This window comes from Siniperca chuatsi, linkage group LG18 (assembly GCF_020085105.1).
Source record: "Siniperca chuatsi isolate FFG_IHB_CAS linkage group LG18, ASM2008510v1, whole genome shotgun sequence".
Classification (NCBI taxonomy): domain Eukaryota; kingdom Metazoa; phylum Chordata; class Actinopteri; order Centrarchiformes; family Sinipercidae; genus Siniperca; species Siniperca chuatsi.
Window position 1 is genome coordinate 12666506 of NC_058059.1, and position 27983 is coordinate 12694488.

The 27983-nt window shown below is 40.4% G+C and overlaps 1 protein-coding gene across 1 annotated transcript; it reads left to right on the forward strand.

Moving 5' to 3' along the window:
- Window positions 1–285: 285 nt before the first annotated feature.
- LOC122865483 (nipped-B-like protein) lies at window positions 286–27949 on the forward strand. Its single transcript, XM_044173955.1, is given in 47 exon segments — window positions 286–364; window positions 1160–1325; window positions 1781–1881; window positions 4838–4946; window positions 5031–5179; window positions 6044–6174; window positions 6261–6351; window positions 6488–6991; window positions 7088–8317; window positions 8542–8652; window positions 8903–9085; window positions 11962–12027; window positions 12123–12212; window positions 12298–12398; window positions 12530–12616; window positions 12726–12957; window positions 13487–13638; window positions 13743–13823; window positions 13971–14071; window positions 14190–14218; window positions 14221–14318; window positions 14415–14497; window positions 14640–14772; window positions 14881–15024; window positions 15122–15208; window positions 18415–18632; window positions 18725–18827; window positions 18915–19013; window positions 19229–19375; window positions 20380–20514; window positions 20609–20707; window positions 20811–20864; window positions 20989–21097; window positions 21190–21326; window positions 22416–22556; window positions 22691–22784; window positions 22972–23126; window positions 23206–23296; window positions 23457–23630; window positions 23786–23976; window positions 24116–24223; window positions 24471–24671; window positions 24830–24976; window positions 25105–25448; window positions 25557–25731; window positions 26183–26371; window positions 26950–27949. Coding segments are annotated over 47 exon segments (7794 nt in total). The 5' UTR covers window positions 286–300; the 3' UTR covers window positions 27310–27949.
- The last annotated feature ends 34 nt before the right edge of the window (window positions 27950–27983 follow it).

A 27983-nucleotide genomic window follows, 5' to 3' on the forward strand; every position in this document is an offset into this window, starting at 1 on the left:
GTGCAGTTAATGTTGGCAGTGTAATAATGCACACTCATGAGCTGACACATTTTTGAATCCCCATCCCAGAAGAAGCACACTGTAGTGATATGAAAACACTTGGCTATTTTTTAATACTCATAATCCTAATAAGAACAGTGCTGAATGTAATGGAATCCAACTTTGTTGACAGTAAACATTCTGTAAGACTGTTGCCATTTTTTTGTCTCTGCAGCATTTTGTGAGATGTGAGGAATAAGAAGAGATTGGTGATATTGAGCAGCCTGTGCATTGACACGAACTCTTGACCTCATCTTCAGCATGAATGGTGATATGCCTCATGTTCCCATCACTACTCTTGCTGGAATTGCTAGCCTGACAGACTGTAAGTGCAACATCATCTCTCTAATGCTGTTCACACAGCCTAAACACTAACACTAACATTCAAACCAAGATGTGACAAGGCTAAAGAATACTTGACTGCCAAGCAGGCCAAAATTGACTGGCAGTGTAGTTATACCAGAAGCTAAATACTGGTAATTGTGATGCTCACTACTGGTGATTTTAGGGCAGACAGAGGTGAAGTGGCTTATATTTCTGAAGATGGGAAGTTGTAGGCTCAGAGATCCCAAACCAGTTTTGATAAAAGAAAAAATTAATAGCTGTTAAATCAATGTAACATTATATATTTCACAAAGATATGATTTATGTATTGTATTGGATCACATTAGATTGTAAAAGTGTGCCTAATAAACGGGCAACTTGATTAACTCTGATGTTACCATATTTTTAAGGTCTATTAATAAAAAGATAGACAGCATGTTTATTATTATTATTGCAGCAATTTTGTTATCATGTAACATGAGGTTGGCATGTATTCTGAGGCATTAAAATTTTTTATTCAGATTATATATGTTGTAAACACAATGTATTTAATTTTACCTGAAAATTTGCATCATATCCTAAATGTACATTGTCTAAAAAACCCCTGATTGTATCATTGACATTTGGCATTACTACCACATAGAGTGGGTCAGTTGCATGTTTTCAAACTTTAAATCCTTACATACACTAATATTTTCACTTACTAAGGTTTTTCCAAAACAGTTTTATTTTATATTTTTTCCTGCTTCCATTCATTTTCCACCCAACCTAACTTGTCTTTCTATCATCCTTTTAGTGTTGAACCAGCTTCCCTTACCTTCTCCTCTCCCTGCCACCACTGCTAAGAGTCTGCTCTACAATGGAAGGATCTCCGAAGAGGTCAGCAGCCTGCTGGTGTGTCGGGACGAGAATCTGGTGACTCAGCTGGCACAGAGCCTTAACCAGGTCTCCACTGAACACATGTAAGTACCACTCACCCATCTTTCACACCTCGCTAAGAGTTTAAAAGAGTATTAAAATTTAAGGGTAAAGCTTGCTAGTAGCTACTACAGTAGGTTTGTAAGGGTCTGCTAACTCTAAAATTTGTTTTAAATTGTGAAAGAAATCATTGTTAAGTAGATTTTGTTGTCAGCAGTGTTAGTGGAAATGTATTACAAAGTGTTGTTTCACTGTTTACTTTAACAGTGAAGTTAGGCTTTGCTGTTTCAGTTATGATGACCACATTACAGTCACTGCTTTACCAGATAGGTCAGCTCATGCTCTGGGTCGCCAGAATCATAAAGAGCTAGTCTAGACTGCACTGAATGGTAATTTAGACTGAAAGGAATCTGAATGCATTAGTCAAAACTGCATGTAGGCCAGTGGGCAGCTATTGCCTGCAATATGACTGTGGACTATACTTTTGTTTACTTTCCAGAGAGTTGAAGGACAACTTGGGGAATGATGAACCAGAGGGTGACATGCCAATGCTTCTACAAACTCTACTGTCCAGGAACCCCAAAATCTTCAGGGACAAAAGTATGCCAACCCAATACAAGGTTTGGGGTGGTAAGGAGGAGACATTGCTGTTTCTGTTGACCCTGCAGTTAAGCTCAGTGCATGCTCTCTCACTGGCTGTACTCTTGGTTTCCCCTGTAACTAATTATTCACCTGAGCATTTCCTGGGTCAAATGCCCTACTTGTGCCTAGTTTCACTACACTAGTGGTTCACAAACTGGGGACAGAGCCAATGTGGGAGGAAAAACGTAGAGTGAAACCTAAGTTTTTCACAGAAGACCTTTTGACCTGTCAAACACAGGTATAACTAATACCTTTATTATTGCTGTATTGCATTGCAGTAATTACTGTAACTCAGCCATCATTAATGTTATTAGTTCCACCTGCAATAACAAGTCAAAGGGTAATTTTTTGCTTCCAAAAGCGAGCATGACAGAAACAGTTTGGGAACCATTAGAAACATCACCAGTTGTGTTGTTTACTCTTTGGCATCACTCAGAGGTTTGTTTAGCTTTAATGTTAGGTGAACATTTAAAAGTTTCTTATCTGTGAATGTAGGTGTAGTCTCAATTGGCCAGCACTGGCAGTTATTTTGCTTCATCACAAGAGGTAAGGAGCAATGCTAACGCTAAATACAGATTATGAGTAGTCTGTATGCATTTAGCCTAGCTTAGCTCAAAGTCAGGAGACAGGCAGAAACGATTAGCCCAGCTTTGTAAACTATAAAAAATATGCCCTCCAGAGACAGTGTGGATTTTGAAGTATCTAGTTAGTTTATGTGCAAAGCTATTTCTTGATCAGCAACAACTGGGTCCAGTGACTGTGACGTTTCAAAAGTCTTGTCTTCATAGTGGGGTTGCCAGATGTGCACAGTGCCGTGACTCAACAAAACCAGGGTGATTCATTAATGTATTGGTGACTAGCTTGCTAGCTAACAACATACATCATCTAAATAAGACAGTAGTTGAGGTGTGACAAGGTGTATTTTTCACAGAGGCTAGCTGTTTTATCGCTGCTTCCAGTTTTTGAGTTAAGCTATGTAAAAGGGTCATGGTATCTAGTAATGCAGCACATACTGTCAACAGTGTTCATAGGGACTATTTATTTGTTTGGTAGAAAGTAGTTCAATATAAACCTGTTTACAACAAAGTTTGTGGATTATCCAGGGTAACATTGTTTCTGGGAAGACACATTGCTCTTAATTTTTGGGGGGCATTTAATGCCTTTATTAGACAGCACCAGTAGAGAGATAATAGGAAATGAGAGGAGAGAGCAAAAGCGTGAAAGTATGTTTTTTAGTCATTTGAACATACAGAGATGAAATCTTCTATTAATCTCTTTGTTTCTTTTAAAATCTCCATGGGTGGGAATAAAGCTTCTTGTACAGTTTCACCTAGTATGGTAAACACAGCTTGTTAGATAACTTGTAATTAGAATTTTAACGTAATGGTTAATGGTAAATAGTTTTCACCTGTTTATAGTGGATGTGATATTTAGCAACAGAAAAATATTAAAAAGATATTTTAACATGAATCCCATGCAAGGCTTAGCTGTGTTTGTTTTGTTATCATCATTAATCGCTAATTGCTATAAACAGTTGCATATTTGTCTTTTAACCTTTGTTCAGGAAAGCCTTGTAGTTTTATGAGCAGCTGCACTAGCCTGCAATTACAGGTAATTATAAGTATGTAGTATGCATACACACTTTCATACTGAATCATTATTTGTGCCAAATAGGGGAAAAAATAGAGAGAAAAGCTTTGCACACCGTGTGTATTGCAGAACTAGAGGTGCTGACAACTGCAAGATGAACATTATTCAGAAAAAATAAACTATAAGCGTTTTGTGGTAGTGACCGCACACGCATTCCATAAAACTATATAATCAAGAATCTTTAATTAACAATGATGCATGAGCCTGTTGAAGCGCTGAGCGAACCGTGTTGCTCTTATCATTATTTGTGCCATTTTAGCCAACTTAGTGCTCCTGATCTGGTGAAGTACTCCAAAGATGTGCTCAATGTGTTCTTGTCACCAGACAGGATTTACAACCTTGTGCCTTGTTACACCCTCACCATTCTTCTACAGCTATAACCTCCTCCTTCATCACTCTGAACTCCAAATAGTTTTTGTGGTGATACATTTTATTTTCAGAATGAACAAGTATACACGATCAAGCTTGCAATACAGAAACAGTAGTTTGGGCTCTCTGCAGGTCCTCACAATATAATATGATTATCATATTATTGGTACTATTATCATACTAATTATTATGCTACTGTATTTCCTATTATATATACATTACGGTTTAAATATAACTGAAATTCTGAGTATGGAGTTACCAGTTCATTATGTATACGTGTAATACATAACGCAAGCCATTACAGTAACCGTGCAAAATATACTGTCTTTGTGAAGCTTTTAATGTTGAGTTTTTGTTGCCACTGATCTTGATTCAACTATATTGTCATTTTTGTGGTTGCACGTAGTGGTGGTGTTGTATTGGATGGCATTATATTGAAAGCCACCGTTTCTAATGTTTCATCCACCCCCATTTACAGTTTATAGTACATGAATCAGGGGGACTGAATTGTCAATATAATACAATCCAGTACCCTAACACCACCAACACCCACAACCATGGCATCAAAATGACCCTAGAGTTGAAGCAACACCTCTCTGACACACTGTTAATGGAAAAAAGGAAGGTAGGATTTATAAGATTGTAGCTTATTTGTAGTACCTAGTATTGATATTAGTACTCTATTAATAGAGTAGATGGTGTTTGGTTTAGCTGGAGACTGTTATACACTGGCGATGTTATTCTATTTCACTTTCACTTTTGAATATTTTGTTTAACCTGGGCTATTTTATTTCAAGAAGTGTAGATGTTATCTGATATGAAAACCTATATCACAGAGTTTCAGCTCCTTGTTTGTATGACCTTAATTATAGATTTTTTTATCCTTTTCTCTTAGGTGTAATGCAGCAGCCAATGATGCAACAGTATAAGATGTCTCAGAATCAGGTGCATGGGAGTCCAGGATCAAACTATCAGCAAACCACTGTCCCTCAAAGCCCCTCTGGGTAAGGCAGTGCCAGCATACTGTCGACTATGAAGAAGCAGAAGTATCTGTACTTTCACTAAGACTACTTCTTCCTCCTTCACAGATGCTTTACATCCCCGCAGTCTGGATCAGGTACTCGGTTCGTACCCCAGCAGAACAGCCCTATACCCAGTCCCTATACACCTCAGAGTCCTCCAGACTACATGCAGTACAATCCACCCAGTTACTCTCAACACCAACAGACTCAGCAAGGTGAGTACAAGTCAGTCCAACAGAGTCCAAGTCAGGAACAATGTATCATTAGCTGCCAAACCTGCCAAGAAAAGCAAATATGCAAACATTTAACATTGAGGAGTAACATAGAGTTTTTTAATCTTCATTTTGTGTGCATTTGTACTTTTGCTGGCTTAGTCAAGGTGGGCAATATTCAACAAGACAAGTACTTTGTAGTGATTGTTGCATGCTTTTCCATTTTGATTGATATTATTGATTAATATGTTACTCAAGCATTCTGCCTAAAACAAGAAGCCTTCCACAAGAGACTGCATGCTGTACAGTGCATATTCAAGATGTGGCTCTGAGGGGGTGATCACACATTGTTCCCTCAGAGAACACTGGATACACACTGACCTTGAGCTATCTAAATCCCTTCAAATTCCTCTCACTAATTTTTGGAGGAAAACAATTATTGTTTCTTAAAATGACACCACCTGCATGGTGTTCAGATAAACTTAGCAGGCCATAAGCAAATTGCTTAAATAATCCTTTACCATTACTACCTTTTGGGGTGCCCTGGTAACTCACCGCATCATGTATTAAGGCTGAGTCCTTACCACAGCGGCACCGGGGCCCTTTGCCGCATGTAATCTCCCCCCTTCCTGTCTTTCCTCAGATGTTCCTATCCAATCAAGGCAAAAAGCCCAAAAAATTATTAACTTTTATACACACTTATGTGGTGAGCAGTAAGTTGGTAAGCTGACACACACTTAATGTAACATGGCAAAACTAAAGCTGTCTGTAAAGGTGGAAAAGAATGTATCTATCTCTCAGATAGATGTGAGGCATTGCTCATCACAAATAATTTAACTGGATATTTTCTTTCGCTCTCTGTTTTAGTGTCTAGTGGTGTGAGAAATATCCATGACAACAAGATCTCTGGACAGCTATCAAGTAATTCATCAAATCATAATGTGAGACTAAGCTCAGATGAAGACTACATGAACATGTCTCACAGACTGGGAAATGAGGTAATGCAGAGAATCAAGAGATCCTGAACTGGACCTCAGCAGATGCTGGTCTACTGTTAAAAGTAATGATAAATGTCTTCCAACAGGAGAATGACCCCTCCATGAGGGCTGCTGCATTTCCAATTAAATCGCCACAGTCTGTGTGTTCCCCTGCTGGGAGTGAAGAGACTGCAAAAAGTATGCTGCTTTAACAACAAGTCAATTCTTCTTTGTTTTGTGGATCAAAAATAATTCTACCACCATTGTACAATTCATTCTTTGCCAAGACTTATTCTGTGGTTCTCACTTTTCCTTGAATTTATTTGTGTTTAAGCAGTGTCCAGGCCTCCCCTTATCATGCAGTCACCTCCATCTGATGTGCCACCAGATGAAGCATCTGACCTGCTTCTCACCTCTGCTGACCGCAGAAAGAAGCAGAAAGAAAGGAGTAAAGAAGAAAATGAACAGATGGACAAAAATGCCTTATATGGCATTGTTAGTTCTCCATCAAAAGACTCTGCCAGGCTGACTTTAAAACTGTCCAGAGTGAAGAGTCCAGATGTAGATCAATCACATATAGACTCAGACCAAGAAACTGATTTGATGAATAATAATTATCAGTTGTCAAGGACTGTCCAGGACTTGTCACACAAGTTAGGTGCTGAGGAGCAGGCAACCTGTCAGCAGGTTCCTGTTCGGCCAAATACCAAGGACTCTGGAGTCGTCAGTGGGGTTGTGCTTGATGATGCTGAGATAGACACACTTGCAGAGATTGAGAGAATAGAACGCGAGTCGGCCAGTGAGAGAGAACGGTCGTCTAAAGAAGTCCAGGATAAAGGTCTGTCTTTGTCTTGTGCCTTCATGTGTTTTTTTTTTCATGACCTAGATTAGTTTGTGTTAGTAGAACATCTGAGCTACATTTTTTTTATTGCAGATAAGCCACTGAAGAAACGGAAGCAAGACTCTTATCCTCAGGAATCCGGAACTGATTCAGGTGATGGGCCTACTGCACAAGGGGGCAACACTGACACCAAGTTGACACCCAAGAAGACGAATGCTGCAAGTAACGGTGCCAGTCGGCCTGCTTTGATGGTCAGTATTGATCTGCAGCAAGCTGGCAGAGTGATAGGACAGCCTGTAGTGGTCTTGGATGCACAGCAGTTGTGTGAGGACCACCTACGGCGCATAAAGTCAAAGACTGATGTAAAGGTAGATAAAGTTGTTGAAAACAGACCTGGGATCATCAAACAGCATGCTGACAACCCCAGGAAGTCTGGCTCAGATGGGCAACCAGAAACCCCTAAACAGAAAAAGGAAAGTCAGAGCGAATCCAAACACAGACATGACGGCAAAACTGAGAGCGGCAAGGGACGCTCAGATGACAGACGGCCAGACGCGCCACGGCACAAACATGACAGGCATTCAGACTCGCGCCACAAAGAGGAAAAGAACCACAACAGTCACCGATCCCATGTCAGTCAACCTAAGACTCCAAAAACCATGAGCAAGGCGGAGCATAACTCCAGACATGGAGAAGACAAAGCTGGGGATAGAGCTAGGGATAAGAACAGAGATAGAGATAGAAATAAAGATAGAGACAGGGACAGAGACAGAGAGCGGAAACACAAGACTTTGTCAGAGGAAAAATGCAACAGACACTCTCCTGACCAGCATACTAAACCTGACCGTTCTAGAATAAAGCAAGATGGAAGCAAAAAATCCACTGACCTCAATGATCGACAGAGGGTAGAAAGTTCCAGCCTTCAAAACGCCCAAAATAAGGAAGAGAGGAAAAGTGGGGATGGCAGAATTATCTGCCAAGCTAGAAACAAACCGCACTCTTTTGAGCCAAAATCTAGTGAGTTTCCCGCATACCTGCTGGGTGGCAAGTCAGGAAGTCTGAAGAACTTTGTGATTCCTAAATTGAAACGGGATGGCAAAGATAAAGATTCCCAACTGCTAAGCAGATGGAAAAAGGGCTGGAACGAACCCCTTGTCAGGCTGGAGAGATTGTCATTGGTAGAGAACTTAAACAAAGGGGCTAAGCCTGTTGTTGTGCTTAAGAAACTCAGTATTGATGAGGTAAAAACGATCATTAGGGAAAGCAGGAATACACATGGCTCCAGATCCAGGAACTTGTCCTCCATAGACAAATCAGAGAGAGGTATGATTTACTTTGTTTATTAAATATGTACGCAAAACTGTAGGAGATGGATATGTGCCGTGTGACTTTACCTAGATTGTGTATTTACTTTAAACCACTTTCTAAGGAATCATTATCACAATTTTTATGCCAAATAAATAGCTCTGGATTAATTACTGATTGTATCTTCTTTTGAAGTGTAGATTATTCTGTGCTGAAAACTCACTCACCTCTTGTGCTTACAGAAATGTCAATTTATGAGAAGACAAACAAGCGAAGGCACAGTGTGATCAGTAAAAGATCCAAGTACGCTGATGTGGACTCATGTGAAGATGATGATGACTCTGACAATGAGTGTCAGTATTAAACCTAAAAAATTCACAATGTTTGTACATACACAACTACAAAATCTGTCAAAAGCGCTATGCTGTCTCCACTTTTGACAGAATATGTTTTTACCATGCAGTAATCCTTAAGATAAAAAAATAAGTAGCCTTAATTTTATATCATGATTATTAAATTGTATTTATTTATTAAAGCAGTAATTTGTGCTTAAAGTTCTGTAAGGATATTTTCTTACGTATCCTTTCTCGGTTAATGTTACAGCTGCAAGGAAAAGGTACAAGAAAGATCACAACAAGGCATGGAAGCACGAAGAGAGGAGAGGTTCTGGAGGGCACCGTCGAAGTGAAGGTCCTCATATTGCTCGCCGGGGGCCCGGTAGCCATCACCGTGAATGGAGCTCAGGTGATTCAGGTGAAGGCTCTCCACCACCAAGCCTGAGTGATGGTAAGTCTTTTTTTGCATAGGCTTGCCCAGGTTAACAACGACTGCCACCCGTGCTGTTGATCTACAGGGTACTGGTGGAAATTGGACTACTGTTGGTCAAAGACGAAGAAGTAGAGGAGGAAGGTGTGTTCGTAGGCAGCGAGAGAAGAGGAAAGCTAAGAATGTAGGACTGACAGTAGGGACTTTGAATGTTGGGACTATGACAGGGAAGGCTAGAGAGTTGATTGACATGATGCAGAGAAGGAAGGTGGACATACTGTGTGTCCAGGAGACCAGGTGGAAAGGTAGCAAGGCTTACGAGCAGAGTTCAAGTTGTTCTACCATGGGTCAGATAGGAAGAGAAATAGAGTAGGAGTTATCCTGAAAGAGGAGTTTGTGAGGAATGTTCTAGAGGTGAAAAGAGTATCAGACAGGTTGATGAGTCTGAAGCTGGAAATTGAAGGGGTGATGTTCAATGTTGTGAGTGGTTATGCCCCACAGGTAGGATGTGAGTTAGAAGAGAAGGAGAAATTCTGGAGTGAGTTAGATGAAGTGATGCAGAGCATCCCCAGATGTGAGAGAGTGGTGATTGGTGCAGATTTCAATGGGCATGTAGGTGAAGGGAACAGAGGTGATGAGAATGTGATCTGGGAGACAGGTACTCGGGTACTCGGTGTGTCATCTGGAAAGAGGAAAGCGGACAAGGAGACTTGGTGGTGGAATGAGGAAGTGCAGGAGTGTATACAGAGAAAGAGGTTAGCTAAGAAGAAGTGGGACACTGAGAGGACTGAAGAGAGTAGACAGGAGTACAAGGAGATGCAGCATAAGGTGAAGGTAGAGGTGGCAAAGGCCAAACAAAGAGCATACGAGGACTTGTATGCTAGGTTGGACACTAAAGAGGGAGAGGTGGATTTGTACAGGTTGGCCAGACAAAGAGATAGAGATGGGAAGGATGTGCAGCAGGTTAGGGTGATTAAAGATAAGGATGGAAATGTACTGACAGGTGCCAGGAGTGTGATGGGAAGATGGAAGGAGTACTTTGAAGAGTTGATGAATGAGGAAAATGAAAGGGAACGAAGAGTAGAAGAAGTGACTGGTGTAGAGCAGGAAGTAGCAAAGATTAGCAAGAGTGAAGTGAGGAGGACGTTGAAGAGGATGAAGAGTGGAAAGGCAGTTGGTTCTGATGACATACCTGTGGAGGTATGGAAGTGTCTAGGAGAGGTGGCAGTAGAGTTTCTGACTAGTTTGTTTAACAAGATCTTGGAGAGTGAGAGGATGCCCGAGGAATGAAGGATAAGTGTACTGGTGCCAATTTTTAAGAACAAGGGAGATGTGCAGAGCTGTGGCAACTACAGAGGAATAAAGCTGATGAGCCATACAATGAAGTTGTGGGAAAGAGTGGTGGAAGCTAGGCTAAGGGCAGAGGTGAGCATTTGTGAGCAGCAATATGATTTCATGCCTAGAAAGAGGTCAACAGATGCAGTATTTGCTTTGAGGGTGCTGATGGAGAAGTACAGAGAAGGTCATAGGGAGTTGCATTGTGTCTTCGTAGATTTAGAGAAAACGTATGACAGGGTGACGAGAGAGGAGCTGTGGTATTGTATGAGGAAGTCTGGAGTGGCAGAGAAGTATGTTAGAGTGGTGCAGGACATGTATGAGAGCTGTAAGACCGTGGTGAGGTGTGCTGTAGGTGTGACAGAGGAGTTCAAGGTGGAGGTGGGTTTGCATCAAGGATCGGCTCTGAGCCCCTTCTTGTTTGCTCTGGTGATGGACAGGCTGACAGATGAGGTTAGACAGGAATCTCCATGGACTATGATGTTTGCGGATGACATTGTGATTTGTAGTGAGAGCAGGGAGCAGGTGGAGGAAAATCTAGAGAGATGGAGGTCTGCTCTGGAAAACAGAGGAATGAAGCTTAGCCGCAGTAAGACAGAATACATGTGCGTCAATGAGAGGGACCCAGGTGGAACGGTGAGGTTACAGGGAGCAGAGGTGAAGAAGGTGCAGGACTTTAAGTACTTAGGGTCAACGGTTCAGAGCAATGGAGACTGTGGAAAAGAGGTGAAGAGGTGAGTGCAAGCAGGTTGGAACGGGTGGAGAAAAGTGTCAGGTGTGTTGTGTGATAAAAGAGTATCAGCAAGAATGAAAGGAAAGGTGTTCAAGACAGTGGTGAGACCAGCGATGTTGTACAGCTTAGAGACAGCGGCACTGAAGAAAAGACAAGAGGCAGAGCTGGAGGTAGCAGAGCTTAAGATGTTGAGGTTCTCTTTGGGAGTGACGAGGATGGACAGGATCAGGAATGAGTACATCAGAGGGACAGCTCATGTTAGATGTTTCAGTCAGAGAGGCCAGATTGAGGTGGTTGTGTTCAGAGGAGAGACTGTGAATATATTGGTAGAAGGATGCTGAGGTTGGAGCTGCCTCTTCTAGAGGAAGACCAAAGAGGAGATTTATGGATGTAGTGAGAGAGGACATGAAATTAATTGGTGTGAGTGAAGAGGATGCAGAGGACAGAGTTAGACGGAGGCACATGATTCGCTGTGGCGACCCCTGAAAGGGAACAGCCGAAAGGAAAAGAAGACTTGTCAGTGGGCATAGGCTAAAATAAATAAATGTAGTAGACAGTGTAGAGAGTGCTATAATTTAGTTATTTGTCTCTAAGAAGGCAAGACATTAGACAAGAAAATTCAAATTGTGTCGGACAATGCAAATTGTCATTCCTGTCTCTGATGGCGGTCGTTCACATTATTGCCATTTGAAACCAGTGATCAGCCAGGCCAATTCCCTGGATAGTTGAATTACTACACCCAAGTCTTTCTCTATAAAATATTCAGTGCTTGAGGGTATGTTGCTGCTGTCAAGGATTTGACTAATGTTATTGTTTTCTTTGTGATCAGTTGCCAGAAAATTGAAGAAAAAGGAGAAACACAAAAACAGAAAGGATTCTAAGCTGACATCAGAGGGTATTGTTTTACCACTTTGAATTATTTTACAATATTAATGAATTTTACATATTTGCATATTTTTATTAATACATTTGTTTACGTTCGTTTAACAGAATTAATGGACTCCTCCACATTTAAGAGATTCACGGCCAGCTTGGACAACATTCTTGAGAATCTTGAGGATGTGGACCTCACTGCCGCAGGTAAACATCAAGTGCTGCACAGTTTCCAAAGTTCTTGACGTTGAGTTGAAAAATGTCAACATTATAACTTTGTGCCCTTAAACAGATGACGATGAGATACCTGAAGAGCTCTTGCTTGGAAAGCACCAGTTGAGCGAGCTAGGCAGTGATTCTGCTAAGATTAAAGATATGGGCATCTTTAACAAGGTAAGAGGAGTATGTTTGTGCATTGTCACATGGTTACACGCAGGTTCACAATTGATATTTAACTGTTGTAAAGACCAGCAATTCACAGCCCCATTGTTGTGAAAGTAACCAGTCATTTGTTTGATCCATAGTTTCCATCTGATAAACTGGTGAAAATTTTGAATATCCTGGAGAAGAACATTCAGGACAGCGTCAAACTTTCTACATTAATGAATCCTGTAAGTTTTCAGCCTGATATTGTTTTTCTAACTGTGGAAGTGATAACGTTACCCAATTTTCTTTTCTTCGAGTTTTGTCCTTTGTACTAATTGTTTTTGAAATTTGTAGGGTAATGATTCCATGGATGAGGAGCGGCTGTGGCGTGACCTTATCATGGAGCGGGTGACTAAGTCTGCTGATGCCTGTCTTACTGCACTCAACATCATGACATCTCCACACATGCCCAAGGCTGTTTATATAGAGGATGTGATTGAGAGGGTGTTGCAGTTCACCAAGTTCCATCTGCAAAACTCCTTGTACCCTCAGTATGACCCAGTCTACAGAGTGGATCCCCATGGAGGTCAGCACAAATTCTCTGAAGTTGTACAAATATTGCAAAAATCTTGATTTCCAGTTAACATATTACCAAGCTGATTTGGCTGATCTATGTTGGATTTTTTAGAACAGTTTGTGTTTAAACGATCTGTTCACTTAAAAATAGCTCAAAATGCAAGAGCGCCATTATTAAAAATCTAGTGATTAATCAAAACTGAAAGCAATTGCAATACTTTCAGGGATTTACTTATACTTAACCTTAAATTCCTGAAGACACTCCTTATCAGCTAAAGTTGTGGACTATTTTACTTTTTTAAAAAACAGCTGGCCATAGAATATTCTTGTAGTCTTATTTCCTGATGTGAATGTGTTGGACACTAGCTAGAAATTTCTAGATTCAACTACAGGAATCTAGAAATTTCTAGCTAGTGTCCAACACATTCAAACAAGGTTTTATTAGGGAAATTATTTAAATTGATTTTGCTGCTGATGTTTAAAGTGGTTTTCTTATCTTTTATTCAACTCTTATTTTCCCTTTATCTTCCTCACATAAGGTGGCATGCATACTTCAAAGTCCAAGAGAGCAAAGTCTTCCACCCATAAACAGAAGGTGGTAGTCATGCTCTACAACAAAGTGTGTGATATTGTCAGCAACATCTCAGAGCTCCTGGAGGTCCAGCTGCTAACCGACACCACTATTCTCCAGGTGAGACTCTTAATCTGGTCTGACATCATTCAAATCCATGACCCCATTAAACATTTGACTCTTGACCTCTAACATACCTGATTGTGTTTGTGTCCGATGTTTAGGTGTCCACCTTGGGTATTACACCATTTTTTGTGGAGAATGTCAGTGAATTGCAGTTATGTGCCATCACACTAGTGACAGCAGTAAGTCTGCAATGACATGCAATTTTTGTATTATTATAGCAGTTATTTTTACTATTTCTTCAGATTGTATTTTTAATGACATGCTCCTGCACAACGTCTCTATGGTTATGTTTTGATTTAGTGCTTTGCATTTTACTCTTCCTTTAGGTGTTCTCTCGTTACAAGAAACACAGGCAGCTCATTCTTGAAGAAATATTCACCTCCCTGGCTAAACTTCCTACTAGTAAACGCAGCCTCAGGAACTTTAGGTAACTACATCTTGCTACACCTTTGCTCAGTAAAACAACATGAATAAAGACATTGATCACTGAAGTCCTCTGCGCTGCTCAGTAAACCTAAGGATACTTATGTCTCATACTCAACCAGGCTAAACAGCAGTGATTCAGATGGAGAGCCCTGTATATCCAGATGGTCACAGCACTGGTTCTTCAGCTCATCCAGTGTGTTGTACACCTTCCCTCAGAGAGGGACACAGGGGATGAACATAATAAGAAGGTAACTACCAAGGATTTAAAAGATATTTAAAACACATTTATCAGAAAACATGTTTTGATTCAGAAATTGTTTTACATATTGGGTACTCTTTTCTAGGTGGATAAAGATGTCCTCATCACAAACTCTTATGAAACTGCCATGAGGACAGCTCAGAACTTCCTATCAGTATTTCTCAAGAAGTAAGTGATTGTATTCTTGATCTCACCCACACTTCTTTAACCTCAAGCCATAATCTATAGCTCTGTGAGCGTTATCTGTAGATTCGTAATCTCAATGTTCAAAAATATATTATAATAAAATATTGTATTCTGTATGTTTCAGGTGTGGCAGTAAGCAGGGAGAGGATGACTACAGGCCTCTGTTTGAGAACTTTGTTCATGACTTGCTGTCTACAGTCAACAAACCTGAGTGGCCTGCAGTTGAACTGCTGCTCAGTTTACTAGGCCGGCTGTTGGTGAGTGGCATCATTCACTTCAAAGGTTTTATCACTTTTCATCTGTCCAGTAGAAATAGCTGCTGATGTTTTTGTTGTGACATTTCTCCTCCACTTCCTGTGCTCCAGGTGCACCAGTTCAGTAACAAGCAGACAGAAATGACACTCAGAGTGGCATCGCTGGACTACCTCGGCACTGTCGCTTCTCGCCTGCGTAAAGACGCTGTAACTAGCAAGATGGACCAAAAGGCTATTGACCGCATCCTCAAAGAGGTAGACTAGATAATTACAGAATTGCTTTAACAGATGTAAATTAACAGTGGTGTTGAACTGCTTTTGAGATGCTTCTGGCTTATTGATCTCCATACAGACTCCAGGCAGTGATGAGATTCAGCAACTCCAGAAGGCCTTGCTAGACTACATAGATGGGAATGTTGAGACAGATCCATCTCTAGTGGTAAGTGTTTAATTTTCATACACTAAGCTGTGTATTTTACAGACATCATTATGGTCACATTTATGATTCCCTAAGCACTGGATGCTCAGTGTTTGCATGCAGTAATATGCACCCCTTGTACTCCTGTTACTTGAAGCTCTCAATGGCTTGACACAGGGATATTGCAGGTTGTTAGGTTTAGCGTAAAGAGATATGGGTTAAACAGGGTTCTTTTTGTCAAAGTGGTATTATACTCTATAGTATGCCTTAAAATGTTTAGCATTTTTCATCACATATGCATGCGTTTGTTTCATATAGTTTGCCAGGAAGTTTTATATCGCCCAGTGCTGATATTGTTTTTCTAACTGTGGAAGTGATAACGTTACCCAATTTTCTTTTCTTCGAGTTTTGTCCTTTGTACTAATTGTTTTTGAAATTTGTAGGGTAATGATTCCATGGATGAGGAGCGGCTGTGGCGTGACCTTATCATGGAGCGGGTGACTAAGTCTGCTGATGCCTGTCTTACTGCACTCAACATCATGACATCTCCACACATGCCCAAGGCTGTTTATATAGAGGATGTGATTGAGAGGGTGTTGCAGTTCACCAAGTTCCATCTGCAAAACTCCTTGTACCCTCAGTATGACCCAGTCTACAGAGTGGATCCCCATGGAGGTCAGCACAAATTCTCTGAAGTTGTACAAATATTGCAAAAATCTTGATTTCCAGTTAACATATTACCAAGCTGATTTGGCTGATCTATGTTGGATTTTTTTAGAACAGTTTGTGTTTAAACGATCTGTTCACTTAAAAAATAGCTCAAAATGCAAGAGCGCCATTATTAAAAATCTAGTGATTAATCAAAACTGAAAGCAATTGCAATACTTTCAGGGATTTACTTATACTTAACCTTAAATTCCTGAAGACACTCCTTATCAGCTAAAGTTGTGGACTATTTTACTTTTTTAAAAAACAGCTGGCCATAGAATATTCTTGTAGTCTTATTTCCTGATGTGAATGTGTTGGACACTAGCTAGAAATTTCTAGATTCAACTACAGGAATCTAGAAATTTCTAGCTAGTGTCCAACACATTCAAACAAGGTTTTATTAGGAAATTATTTAAATTGATTTTGCTGCTGATGTTTAAAGTGGTTTTCTTATCTTTTATTCAACTCTTATTTTCCCTTTATCTTCCTCACATAAGGTGGCATGCATACTTCAAAGTCCAAGAGAGCAAAGTCTTCCACCCATAAACAGAAGGTGGTAGTCATGCTCTACAACAAAGTGTGTGATATTGTCAGCAACATCTCAGAGCTCCTGGAGGTCCAGCTGCTAACCGACACCACTATTCTCCAGGTGAGACTCTTAATCTGGTCTGACATCATTCAAATCCATGACCCCATTAAACATTTGACTCTTGACCTCTAACATACCTGATTGTGTTTGTGTCCGATGTTTAGGTGTCCACCTTGGGTATTACACCATTTTTTGTGGAGAATGTCAGTGAATTGCAGTTATGTGCCATCACACTAGTGACAGCAGTAAGTCTGCAATGACATGCAATTTTTTGTATTATTATAGCAGTTATTTTACTATTTCTTCAGATTGTATTTTTAATGACATGCTCCTGCACAACGTCTCTATGGTTATGTTTTGATTTAGTGCTTTGCATTTTACTCTTCCTTTAGGTGTTCTCTCGTTACAAGAAACACAGGCAGCTCATTCTTGAAGAAATATTCACCTCCCTGGCTAAACTTCCTACTAGTAAACGCAGCCTCAGGAACTTTAGGTAACTACATCTTGCTACACCTTTGCTCAGTAAAACAACATGAATAAAGACATTGATCACTGAAGTCCTCTGCGCTGCTCAGTAAACCTAAGGATACTTATGTCTCATACTCAACCAGGCTAAACAGCAGTGATTCAGATGGAGAGCCCCTGTATATCCAGATGGTCACAGCACTGGTTCTTCAGCTCATCCAGTGTGTTGTACACCTTCCCTCAGAGAGGGACACAGGGGATGAACATAATAAGAAGGTAACTACCAAGGATTTAAAAGATATTTAAAACACATTTATCAGAAAACATGTTTTGATTCAGAAATTGTTTTACATATTGGGTACTCTTTTCTAGGTGGATAAAGATGTCCTCATCACAAACTCTTATGAAACTGCCATGAGGACAGCTCAGAACTTCCTATCAGTATTTCTCAAGAAGTAAGTGATTGTATTCTTGATCTCACCCACACTTCTTTAACCTCAAGCCATAATCTATAGCTCTGTGAGCGTTATCTGTAGATTCGTAATCTCAATGTTCAAAAATATATTATAATAAAATATTGTATTCTGTATGTTTCAGGTGTGGCAGTAAGCAGGAGAGGATGACTACAGGCCTCTGTTTGAGAACTTTGTTCATGACTTGCTGTCTACAGTCAACAAACCTGAGTGGCCTGCAGTTGAACTGCTGCTCAGTTTACTAGGCCGGCTGTTGGTGAGTGGCATCATTCACTTCAAAGGTTTTATCACTTTTCATCTGTCCAGTAGAAATAGCTGCTGATGTTTTTGTTGTGACATTTCTCCTCCACTTCCTGTGCTCCAGGTGCACCAGTTCAGTAACAAGCAGACAGAAATGACACTCAGAGTGGCATCGCTGGACTACCTCGGCACTGTCGCTTCTCGCCTGCGTAAAGACGCTGTAACTAGCAAGATGGACCAAAAGGCTATTGACCGCATCCTCAAAGAGGTAGACTAGATAATTACAGAATTGCTTTAACAGATGTAAATTAACAGTGGTGTTGAACTGCTTTTGAGATGCTTCTGGCTTATTGATCTCCATACAGACTCCAGGCAGTGATGAGATTCAGCAACTCCAGAAGGCCTTGCTAGACTACATAGATGGGAATGTTGAGACAGATCCATCTCTAGTGGTAAGTGTTTAATTTTCATACACTAAGCTGTGTATTTTACAGACATCATTATGGTCACATTTATGATTCCCTAAGCACTGGATGCTCAGTGTTTGCATGCAGTAATATGCACCCCTTGTACTCCTGTTACTTGAAGCTCTCGAATGGCTTGACACAGGGATATTGCAGGTTGTTAGGTTTAGCGTAAAAGAGATATGGGTTAAACAGGGTTCTTTTTTGTCAAAGTGGTATTATACTCTATAGTATGCCTTAAAATGTTTAGCATTTTTCATCACATATGCATGCGTTTGTTTCATATAGTTTGCCAGGAAGTTTTATATCGCCCAGTGGTTCAGGGACGCTACAAGTGAGGCAGAGAAAGCGATGAAGTCTCAAAATGAGAATGACGAGGACTCAAGAGGTCAACATCATTCCAACTATGTTGACTCAACTGAGGAGATTGTGCAGACGGCCGAGATACGAAAGAAATTCCTCCGCAAGGTCATCAAGACACCATCATCACATTTCCGTTCTCTAGGGTAAGTACTACTTCACTCTGGATCACTGCACTAATTTGCTACTTGTATTCACCTATCCTGGTATTAAACAGTCTTCTGGATTTTTCTTTCAGGTTAAACTCTGACACAGTAGACTATGAGGACTCCTGCCTGATTGTCAGATATCTTGCCTCTATGAGGCCGTTTGCACAAAGCTTTGATGTTTATTTATCACAGGTAAGAGGATTCATTTAAAATAAACATGAATGAGAGATTATATTGTGTTGGCTGTCACTAACTTTTTTCTTTTACTGTCTCGTATAGATTCTGAGAGTGCTGGGTGAGAGTGCCATTGCAGTCAGAACTAAAGCCATGAAGTGTCTGTCAGAAGTAGTAGCTGTGGATCCAAGTATTCTGGCACGGGTAAGTCATCCTGCATTGGCTGTTACATATCTCATAGACCACTGGATTGAGCGGTAACACAAAATCTTTTCATAAATTCTAGGAGATTCTATTTCGAGTTTTAGGGTAGTTTTGTGGCATTGTCAGGCAATTATGCCAGTTTATCACAAACTAGCAGCCATAACATTCAGTAATGTTTATCTGTGCTTGACTAATCTCCCTTATTTGTTTTTCAGTTGGATATGCAGCGTGGGGTTCATTGTCGCCTCATGGACAACTCCACCAGTGTGCGAGAGGCAGCTGTGGAGCTCCTTGGCCGTTTTGTGCTAAGTCGACCGCAGCTCACTGAGCAGTACTATGACATGCTCATTGAAAGGATATTGGTAATTTCCCTCTTCACCTTTTTTGAACACCTCAGTGTGAGGTTCTGTATCATACACAAGTGTAACTATTTTTTCCCAGGTGGTAAAGTTTAAATTGATTTGGTCACGTCACATGCCCACTTAGGGGGTTTGTGGAAAGGAATAGGTAATGTCTATCATAAGAAAAGCTCAAGTGGAACTTTGCCCTTGACTTTAGCAAACTCTGGCCAAAACGTTTAAAGTTAAAGTGCAAAAGTTCAGCTGAGGTTAAATCATCCTTTTTCCCAACACTGCCACCAAAAGATAACGTGAAGAACTACAACCATTAGGCAGTTGAAAGTACATTTCAAAATGCTCATGAAGGTGCATTCAAATTAGAGGAAATCTGTATTTTAGTTTCACCTGAAATTACTTAGTTCAAGATGGCCCAGTAACCCTTTGTTCTGTTTGTTCATCATGAATTCATTTATTTTCCATATTTCATTTTAAAATTTTCACTTCACCTCGCTTATATTTACTTTTAAATAAATGCACGCGCTCTGTAATCCTGAGTTAGCGTGTCGTCTGTGCTGATAAAGTCTTCTGTGTGAAGTGGCTGTTTGGTTTTTCGCCTATGTAGTCCATTGCTCTGTTTCTGTGTGGGTAACCTGTCCTTAGGGTGAACCAGGAGTGTCCAGTCCAATTTTTTCACAACAATCCAGACACATGAGAATGACTTCCTGGATGGGTAGCCACAGGCTGAGAGTGCATTCTGGACATGCGTCTTGATTCTGAAAATGTTGGGGTCAGTGTCCAGATGACTACAGATGTCTAATAGACTGAAAGGTTGGGATGCCAAGGACACTTTAACGTCATCTGGGTCCAACTGGAGATGTTTCGTCCACAAATTTCTGATATATGACTACGACTGAAACCTTTTCTACGATATATTTACTTATGTTTCCCCATTTAAATCAATGACAGAAAAGGCACTTTATATTCAGACTATAATGAGCTGTCCTTGTACCCATTTTGTCTTTACACAGGACACAGGTATTAGTGTAAGGAAGAGGGTCATTAAGATCTTGAGGGATATTTGCCTGGAGCAACCGGACTTCCACAAGATCACTGAGATGTGTGTCAAAATGATCCGAAGGGTCAACGATGAAGAGGGGATCAAGGTTTGTATTTATTTTTATGTGAATGTTGCTTACTAGTGCCAGTTTTTAGTTTGTAATGTACAGTCTATATACATAAACATCTTTTCCCATGCAGAAACTGGTGAACGAGACATTCCAGAAACTCTGGTTCACCCCCACACCCAGTCATGACAAAGATGCCATGACCCGGAAGATCCTGAACATCACAGATGTAGTGCGTACTATCTAGGCTTGTGACAGCATCATTCAAATAAGAAACATTTTGGTGTTTGACATTGTCATAATCTGACTCATGTCATGTTTTGATTTCATTCCAGGTGTTGGCATGTAAAGATTCAGGCTATGACTGGTTTGAGCAGCTTCTCCAAAATGTGAGTTGTTTAACTTGTGTGGCTGCTTTAACATCTCAACAGCAGCTTGTGTGTTTTTATGATAGCTGCTGTGTGCATATTTTTTTCAAGCATCTTATCTAACTTCTGTACGGCAAATGTGTAGCTACTGAAGTCAGAAGAGCAAGCTTCGTACAAACCTGCCAAGAAGGCCTGTGTTCAGTTGGTGGACAATCTGGTGGAACACATACTGAAATATGAGGAGTCTCTTGCAGGTAATGAAAAGAAATTTAATTGTATGTTTGTTACTGTGTTAAACACTACTTTGCTGTGACAATTGTCAATGTTTTCTGTGTTTGTGTTTCAGACTGTGAGGACAAAGGGGTCAACTCAGGTCATTTGGTAGCATGCATCACCACTCTCTACCTGTTCAGCAAGATCAGAGCACAGTTAATGGTCAAACATGCCATGACTATGCAGCCCTACTTGACCACCAAGTGCAATGTAAGTACAACATCATTTTATCCAGTATTAATCTATTTTTTATTTGGCTGAAAGTATGAGAAATCACTTGTTGAAACTGGGGCCCACAGTACATAAATGAACAACACCAACTTTCACGTTGTGTTATAGGACCACCTAGTGGCAGCCAAATGAAAACTCAAGTGTTCAGCACAGGTTCTGTCCAATACCCATACTTGCGGTATTTGCAAGTGCCTGCTTGTGTGACATATTTCCTGTAATTGCCACAGTGCCCAGTTGTCCGTTGGAGGTGGAGGTTTATCAGAGCTCATTGGACACACTTGATTAGTAAGGACATCCTGTCACTCATGCAAATACAAATACTGTATATGGCACAGTTGAGCTCAGATGTTTAGTTGGAACGAATAAGTAGGATCAACTGTACAGTATTACAGTTACAATCAGATGACAACAATTAAATTGAGTTTTCTAAGCATATAGGTCTTCTCTATATAAAAGAGACATAACATGATATTATTTTGAATGGTTTCTGTCCAATAACATTTTTAAGGATGGAACATTTTTCAAAATGAAATTATATTTAGTATTTGTCTTGACAGTGTCAGATAAGAAATATTATTCTTATCAGTCCCATCAAGGAGAACATTAATATTATGTGATAAACATCTGTGGAAGTTCTACCATAACTTAACTTAACAATATTATGAATAATAATATTCACGCTGAATCCAACATGTCTTAAACTTAAACTTATTCATATCTGCTGATTATTGTCAGTCCAAAAACCAGCCTATAGGCGCATTACTGCCAACAACCTGACTGGTGTGGCGCAGTAGACCGTGGTGAATGCTAATTGTTGGATACACTCAGCTCTGAATACTGCTTCGAACTGATATTAGGAAAAGTGTTCATCAAGTGTGGGTTAAGTGTAATGCGTGTTGACATTTTTCCGACTTAGGGCGCATTTGCCTACTACCTGCCGTCGTGTAAACAGGCACTTAAGTGCTCAAGACCGCAAGTGTGCATATTGGAACAGACTCACAGTTGTTCACAAAGTTTTTTTCCAGCTCAGCTTTGGACTGTGCACCTGTCTCTGTGTTGAAATTTCAGACTCAGAGTGACTTCATGGTGATATGTAACGTGGCAAAGATCCTGGAGCTGGTTGTGCCTCTGATGGAGCACCCAAGTGAGACTTTCCTCACTACCATAGAAGAAGACCTGATGAAGCTCATCATCAAATACGGCATGACGGTCAGTGTCGTTTACAGCTTACAGCTTTCACAGATTGCGCTCAAAAAAGCATGAACAATGTGGATGTCAAACTACTGCTCTGAACATGCAGGTTTGATTTAAGCATGATGGAATTTGTTGTGTCTGCTTCTCAGGTTGTACAACACTGTGTAAGCTGTCTTGGTGCCGTCGTTAACAAGGTCACACACAACTACAAGTTTGTTTGGGCTTGTTTTAATCGTTACTATGGTAAGGCTTAAGTACTGTAAGGTACATTTTCTTATACCAGAATTCTTATGTACCTGGAAAAGGCTAGAAAAAGAATCTAAAATACACCAACATTTTAATAACATGTACATAGGGCTTGTAATTCTGTTCATTCCCCTTTTAATTAAAGGTTACATGCTCATACTCTCATTTCACATCCATTTTATAGGAGCTCTGGCAAAACTGAAGACACAGCACCAAGAGGACCCCAACAGCTCCACTCTGGCTGCTAACAAACCTACTCTCCTGCGCTCACTGTTTACTGTGGGGGCTCTCTGTCGACACTTTGATTTTGACCAAGAGGAGTTCAAGGGTACTAACAAGGTAAACACCAGCAATCGGCTTAAACTATGTGTGAAGAACTATGTTAGAACCAGTTTTGATGACTGACTTGCTCTCTTAGATTGTCATCAAGGACAAAGTGTTGGAGCTTCTGTTGTACTTCACCACTCATGAAGATGAGGAGGTCCAGATCAAGGCCATCATAGGTCTAGGTATATTGCACCTCATCTCAGACTAACGAAAGTTGTAATCAATGTATTTATACTGTAATTTATTGTTTACAGCTCTTCTGATCATTTCATTTGCCTCTGTCTTTGACTTTAGCTTCCTCAGTAATTACATCTGTATTTGAATTATTTCCATTGTCTCTAGGCTTCCAGTTCATCATGCACCCAGAGCTCATGTTTGTGCAGGATGTGAAGGTTCTGTATAACAGTACCCTTTCAGATGAAAGCAGTTCGGTCAGTCTGAAGATCCAGGTACTAAAAAACCTGCAGACATACCTGCAAGAGGAGGACTCTCGGATGCAGGAGGCTGATCGCGAATGTGAGTTTAACAAATCCATCTCGTGTTCTGTTGCTCAGATGCCTAAGATTATCACTGTATGTCCAGTAATACTCTACATTGAGCATGTCAGTCATGAACATCAGTCGTAGAACATCCTTAGACTGATCAAGCTGATGTTTTTTTTTATTATTCAGGGAAGAAGCAATCCAAGCAGGAGGATCTGAAAGAAATGGGGGATATCTCATCAGGTATGAGCAGCTCCATAATGCAGATTTACCTGAAGCAGGTGCTGGAGTCCTTCTTCCACTCACAGTCCACTGTTCGGCACTTTGCCCTGAGTGTCATTACACTGACTCTCAGCCAGGGCCTCATCCATCCTGTACAGGTATGTTCACAATCTCACCCCAGCATACTCTGATACGGATCACCCAAGACTAAAATATACAGTACCACTTGTGACAACATTCTCTGCTATCTTGAATGCATCACAAGCTGTTCACAGATTAGGAACAATTGTTTTTTAGTGTGTGCCCTACTTGATTGCCATGGGAACGGACCCTGAGCCAACCATGAAGAACAAGGCTGATCAACAGCTGGTGGAGATTGACAAGAAATATTCTGGCTTCATCCATGTGAGTGGCTTTAAGGATTATGATCAGTGTGTGTAAAGTGTAAATACGATTTTTTGCTTAAACGGTATCTGTGGGCAGTGGTATGTATATTTTGTTATGGCTGGAGAATTTTTAACAGTTTAGGCTATACTGAACACTAAATGCTACAAGGAAGGAAAACTTTATTACATAGATGCATGTCACACATTACACAGAACAAGAAGTTTTTAATGTACTTGCTGAGTTGTATCTCTCTGTGAATTCACAGATGAAGGCTGTAGCAGGGTTGAAGATGTCTTATGAGGTGCAACAGGCCATAAATGGATCCAAAGGCGCAGTGATTCGAGGTTTTCGTCCCGATGACTCAGATGCTGCTCTCTGCTCACATCTCTACACTATGGTCCGTGGGAACCGACAGCATAGACGGGCTTTCCTTATTTCCCTGCTCAACCTATTTGATGACAGCTCTGTAAGTTCACCTCTCTCCTTTAGAATGATTCTCTTCTCTGTGTGTAGATTTGTAGGTTTGTGTATCTCCAACTGGCCACCCAACCAATTGCTGGCTTCATTGCTGGTCATGAGCAGCTAATTTTAGTAGTGATGTTTTACACTTTGTCCCCATTACAGAAAACAGAGGTAAACATGCTGTTGTTCATAGCAGACAACTTGGCCTGCTTCCCCTACCAGACTCAGGAGGAGGCTCTTTTCATCATGCACCATATAGATATTACTCTGTCTGTCTCTGGTAGCAACCTGCTCCAGTCTTTCAAGGAGGTGAGAAGCTTTATTTATTTTGACTTATTGCTCTTAGTTGTTTTGTTTATCATGAAATGAAAATCCAAGATTGTGTAATATATCCACTGTATATTTGGTCTGTTTGAGTGGTTTTGTTCTCTGTGCAGTCCTTACGGAAAGAGCCTGTACAGCAGGCAAAGAAGATGAAGACAAAAAAGAAAAAGAAGCAGCAGCCTCGGAGGAGGAAACACAGCTCTGATGCTGACGATGAAGACGAGTACGATGAGCAGAGCAGTAGCAAATCCAGCAGCAGTGATGAGGACGATGAGGTGGTCCACAGGCGAAAGAAATCTGTGGTTTCTGATTCTGACTCTGAAGATGAGGATGCAGTGATGGACCGTCTACCTGAAAACCCCAACCCCCTGCTGGACTTTGCCAGTGCTTCACAGGGTATTCTGCTACTGCTGGTGCTAAAACAACATCTGAAGAATCTATATGGCTTCTCAGACAGGTAGGCCACATCAAAAACACCAGTCAACAAATCTTTCATTCATTCTTCCTTAGTAGTGCAGTTGTTTACATGACACAAACTCAACTGAGCCTTTTGCTTGTGTTACAGCAAAATCCAGAAATATTCACCAACGGAGTCTGCCAAAGTATACGACAAAGCTGTGAACAGGAAATCCAAGGTGCACTTCAACCCTCGACAGACACTGGATTACCTGAAGAGTGATATAGCCAACATGGATCTCGGCTACGACACCAAGAGGAATATCGTGAAACAGTATTTGGACGTAAGGATTCTGTACAATGTTTTGAGCTTATTTATGTGTTATTTCAGTCTCAGGAATATGTAGTTGACAAAGGGTGTGTATGTGAAAGAGTGTGCTGAATATAGTATGTTTTGGAATTTCAGGTGGCTCAAATAGTCATGTCATGTTTTTGGTTGCCAGTTAATGCCTGCCTAGAAATCTTGAGCTTAAATTGCATAAAGTGCAAATCCAGTGCAATTCCCCACTGCTGCTGACAATTGAAGTAAATGTGGCTTTGTGTATTAATGAATAAAATGTGTGCAAGGTTTTCATTGGCCATGTGATAAATAGCTTTATTTTATTAGTTGCTTTATTTTCCCACACTAACTGTCTGTCATATTAGTTGTAAAGCAGAGAAGTACTTTTGAGTTGGCTAGAAATAATAACATCAAGAAACTCTCAACTGAAAGTTTTGCCTGCTTTTATCTCTTAGTTCAAGGTACTGATGGAGCACTTAGATCGTGATGAAGAGGACGAGGAGGGTGAAGCAACTGCCAATGCCAGAAACAAAGCCATTACTTCACTGCTGAGGGGCCCCAAACCCTCAAACCACAACCACAATAATCACACTGCTCCAGTGGAGACAGATGATGAGGAGAGTGAGGATGAAGATCCCCCTGCGGTAAGAATTTTAAAGAATAGAATGGAGATTACCCATAGGACATGTAAACTTTCCTCTCATCAAACTATTTCTGCATAGAAACTGTTTACACTGGGCATTAGTGAGGTCATGTGGGTATCACATTTAAGGTACACAACAGAAGTCACATATTGTTTTGGGAAAATGCGGAAATGTGTGTTCCTTGCAGTTTTGCCACGTGACAAGGGGGACATTTTATTAAAACCATAGAAATTACAGTAGAATTGACTCAACACATCTTGGACAAAGTCTTAAAAACTCATTATAGGTTTCACAGAGCTGCACTGTACACTCAGCTAGGGTTAATATGAAAGAAGAGAACATGTTTTACCCTGTTTAAATATATATACTGTATATCAATATGGCATGGTATGACCTAATGCCGCTCCAGGGTACACAAACACCATAATGGTTTTTATGAATTTTAAGTTTCTCCTAATTGTTGCTGGTATTTCTAGTGTAGTTACTGTTCACACATTAAGATTTCTATGTGATGCTTCCTGTGTAAAAAAAAAAAAGGTTTGTTCATGTCGGACACAATCTGTTTCTTCTATCCACAGCAGAAACCAAGGAAAGGCAGGGATTCCGCAGAGGATTTAGGTCACATGAATGAGAAAGTGGAGGCCATGGATGTCATTGCCATCTGCCGTCCCAAATACAAAGACAGACCACAGATTGCCAGGGTCATCCAGAAGACCAAAAATGGCTACAGTATACACTGGATGACTGGATCTTATACTGGGCCCTGGGCTGTGGCAAAGAAACGGGACGGTCGCAAAAAGGTGCCTTGGGTTGATACTATCAAGGAGTCGGACATTATTTACAAGAAAATATCCTTGACAAGTGGACACAAGCTGACAAACAAAGTGGCACATACGTTACGGGCGCTATATGCTGCCAAGGAGGGGACTAAGAGTTAATCAGCTGAAATTACTCAGACAGAAATCCTTCACAGCCCAAATCTATGTGGATCCAATATCTTATAGAGAGAAGATGAAACCTCTTTAGATTTAAGGACCTGGTGGAGGGAAAGTATTGTGAACACAATGAAGACAAGAGAAACACAAGAAGGAAATGTTTGGGAAAACATTGTGTGGGAGTTCCTTCGCTGTTGTGCAGCAACTTCATTGTTTGATTTTTACTCCCACTGTATCATAGTTTAACTAAACACATGTTTATATCTGAACATAATTCTGTAAAAAAAACAAAAAACTGAATGTTGGAAATTAGTGTATTGATGATGTTCTTAATAAAGTGTTTTTGGAGTTTAAACTAGCACCAGATGGATTTATTCACTTGACCTGAGCTCCAACAACTTCTAACTTTCTTTTTTTTTTCTTGTTTCAAACATTTTGTTGTTTACCCACACTGTGTAACGGAGTATCTTTGATATAATTTATTTATGTTAAAAGCAGTGCAGTATCTGTGCCTATATGCAGGGGAAGTTATATTGTTTTTGATATAGATTTTAATGTTATAGAACACAGAGCAAGAAAAAAGTGATCCCCCGCTCTTCTGGTGGAACAAATACTGCAATAAATTTTTCTTACGTCTTTGTTACTTGTTTGTGCTTTTTTCCCCACATCAGAAAATT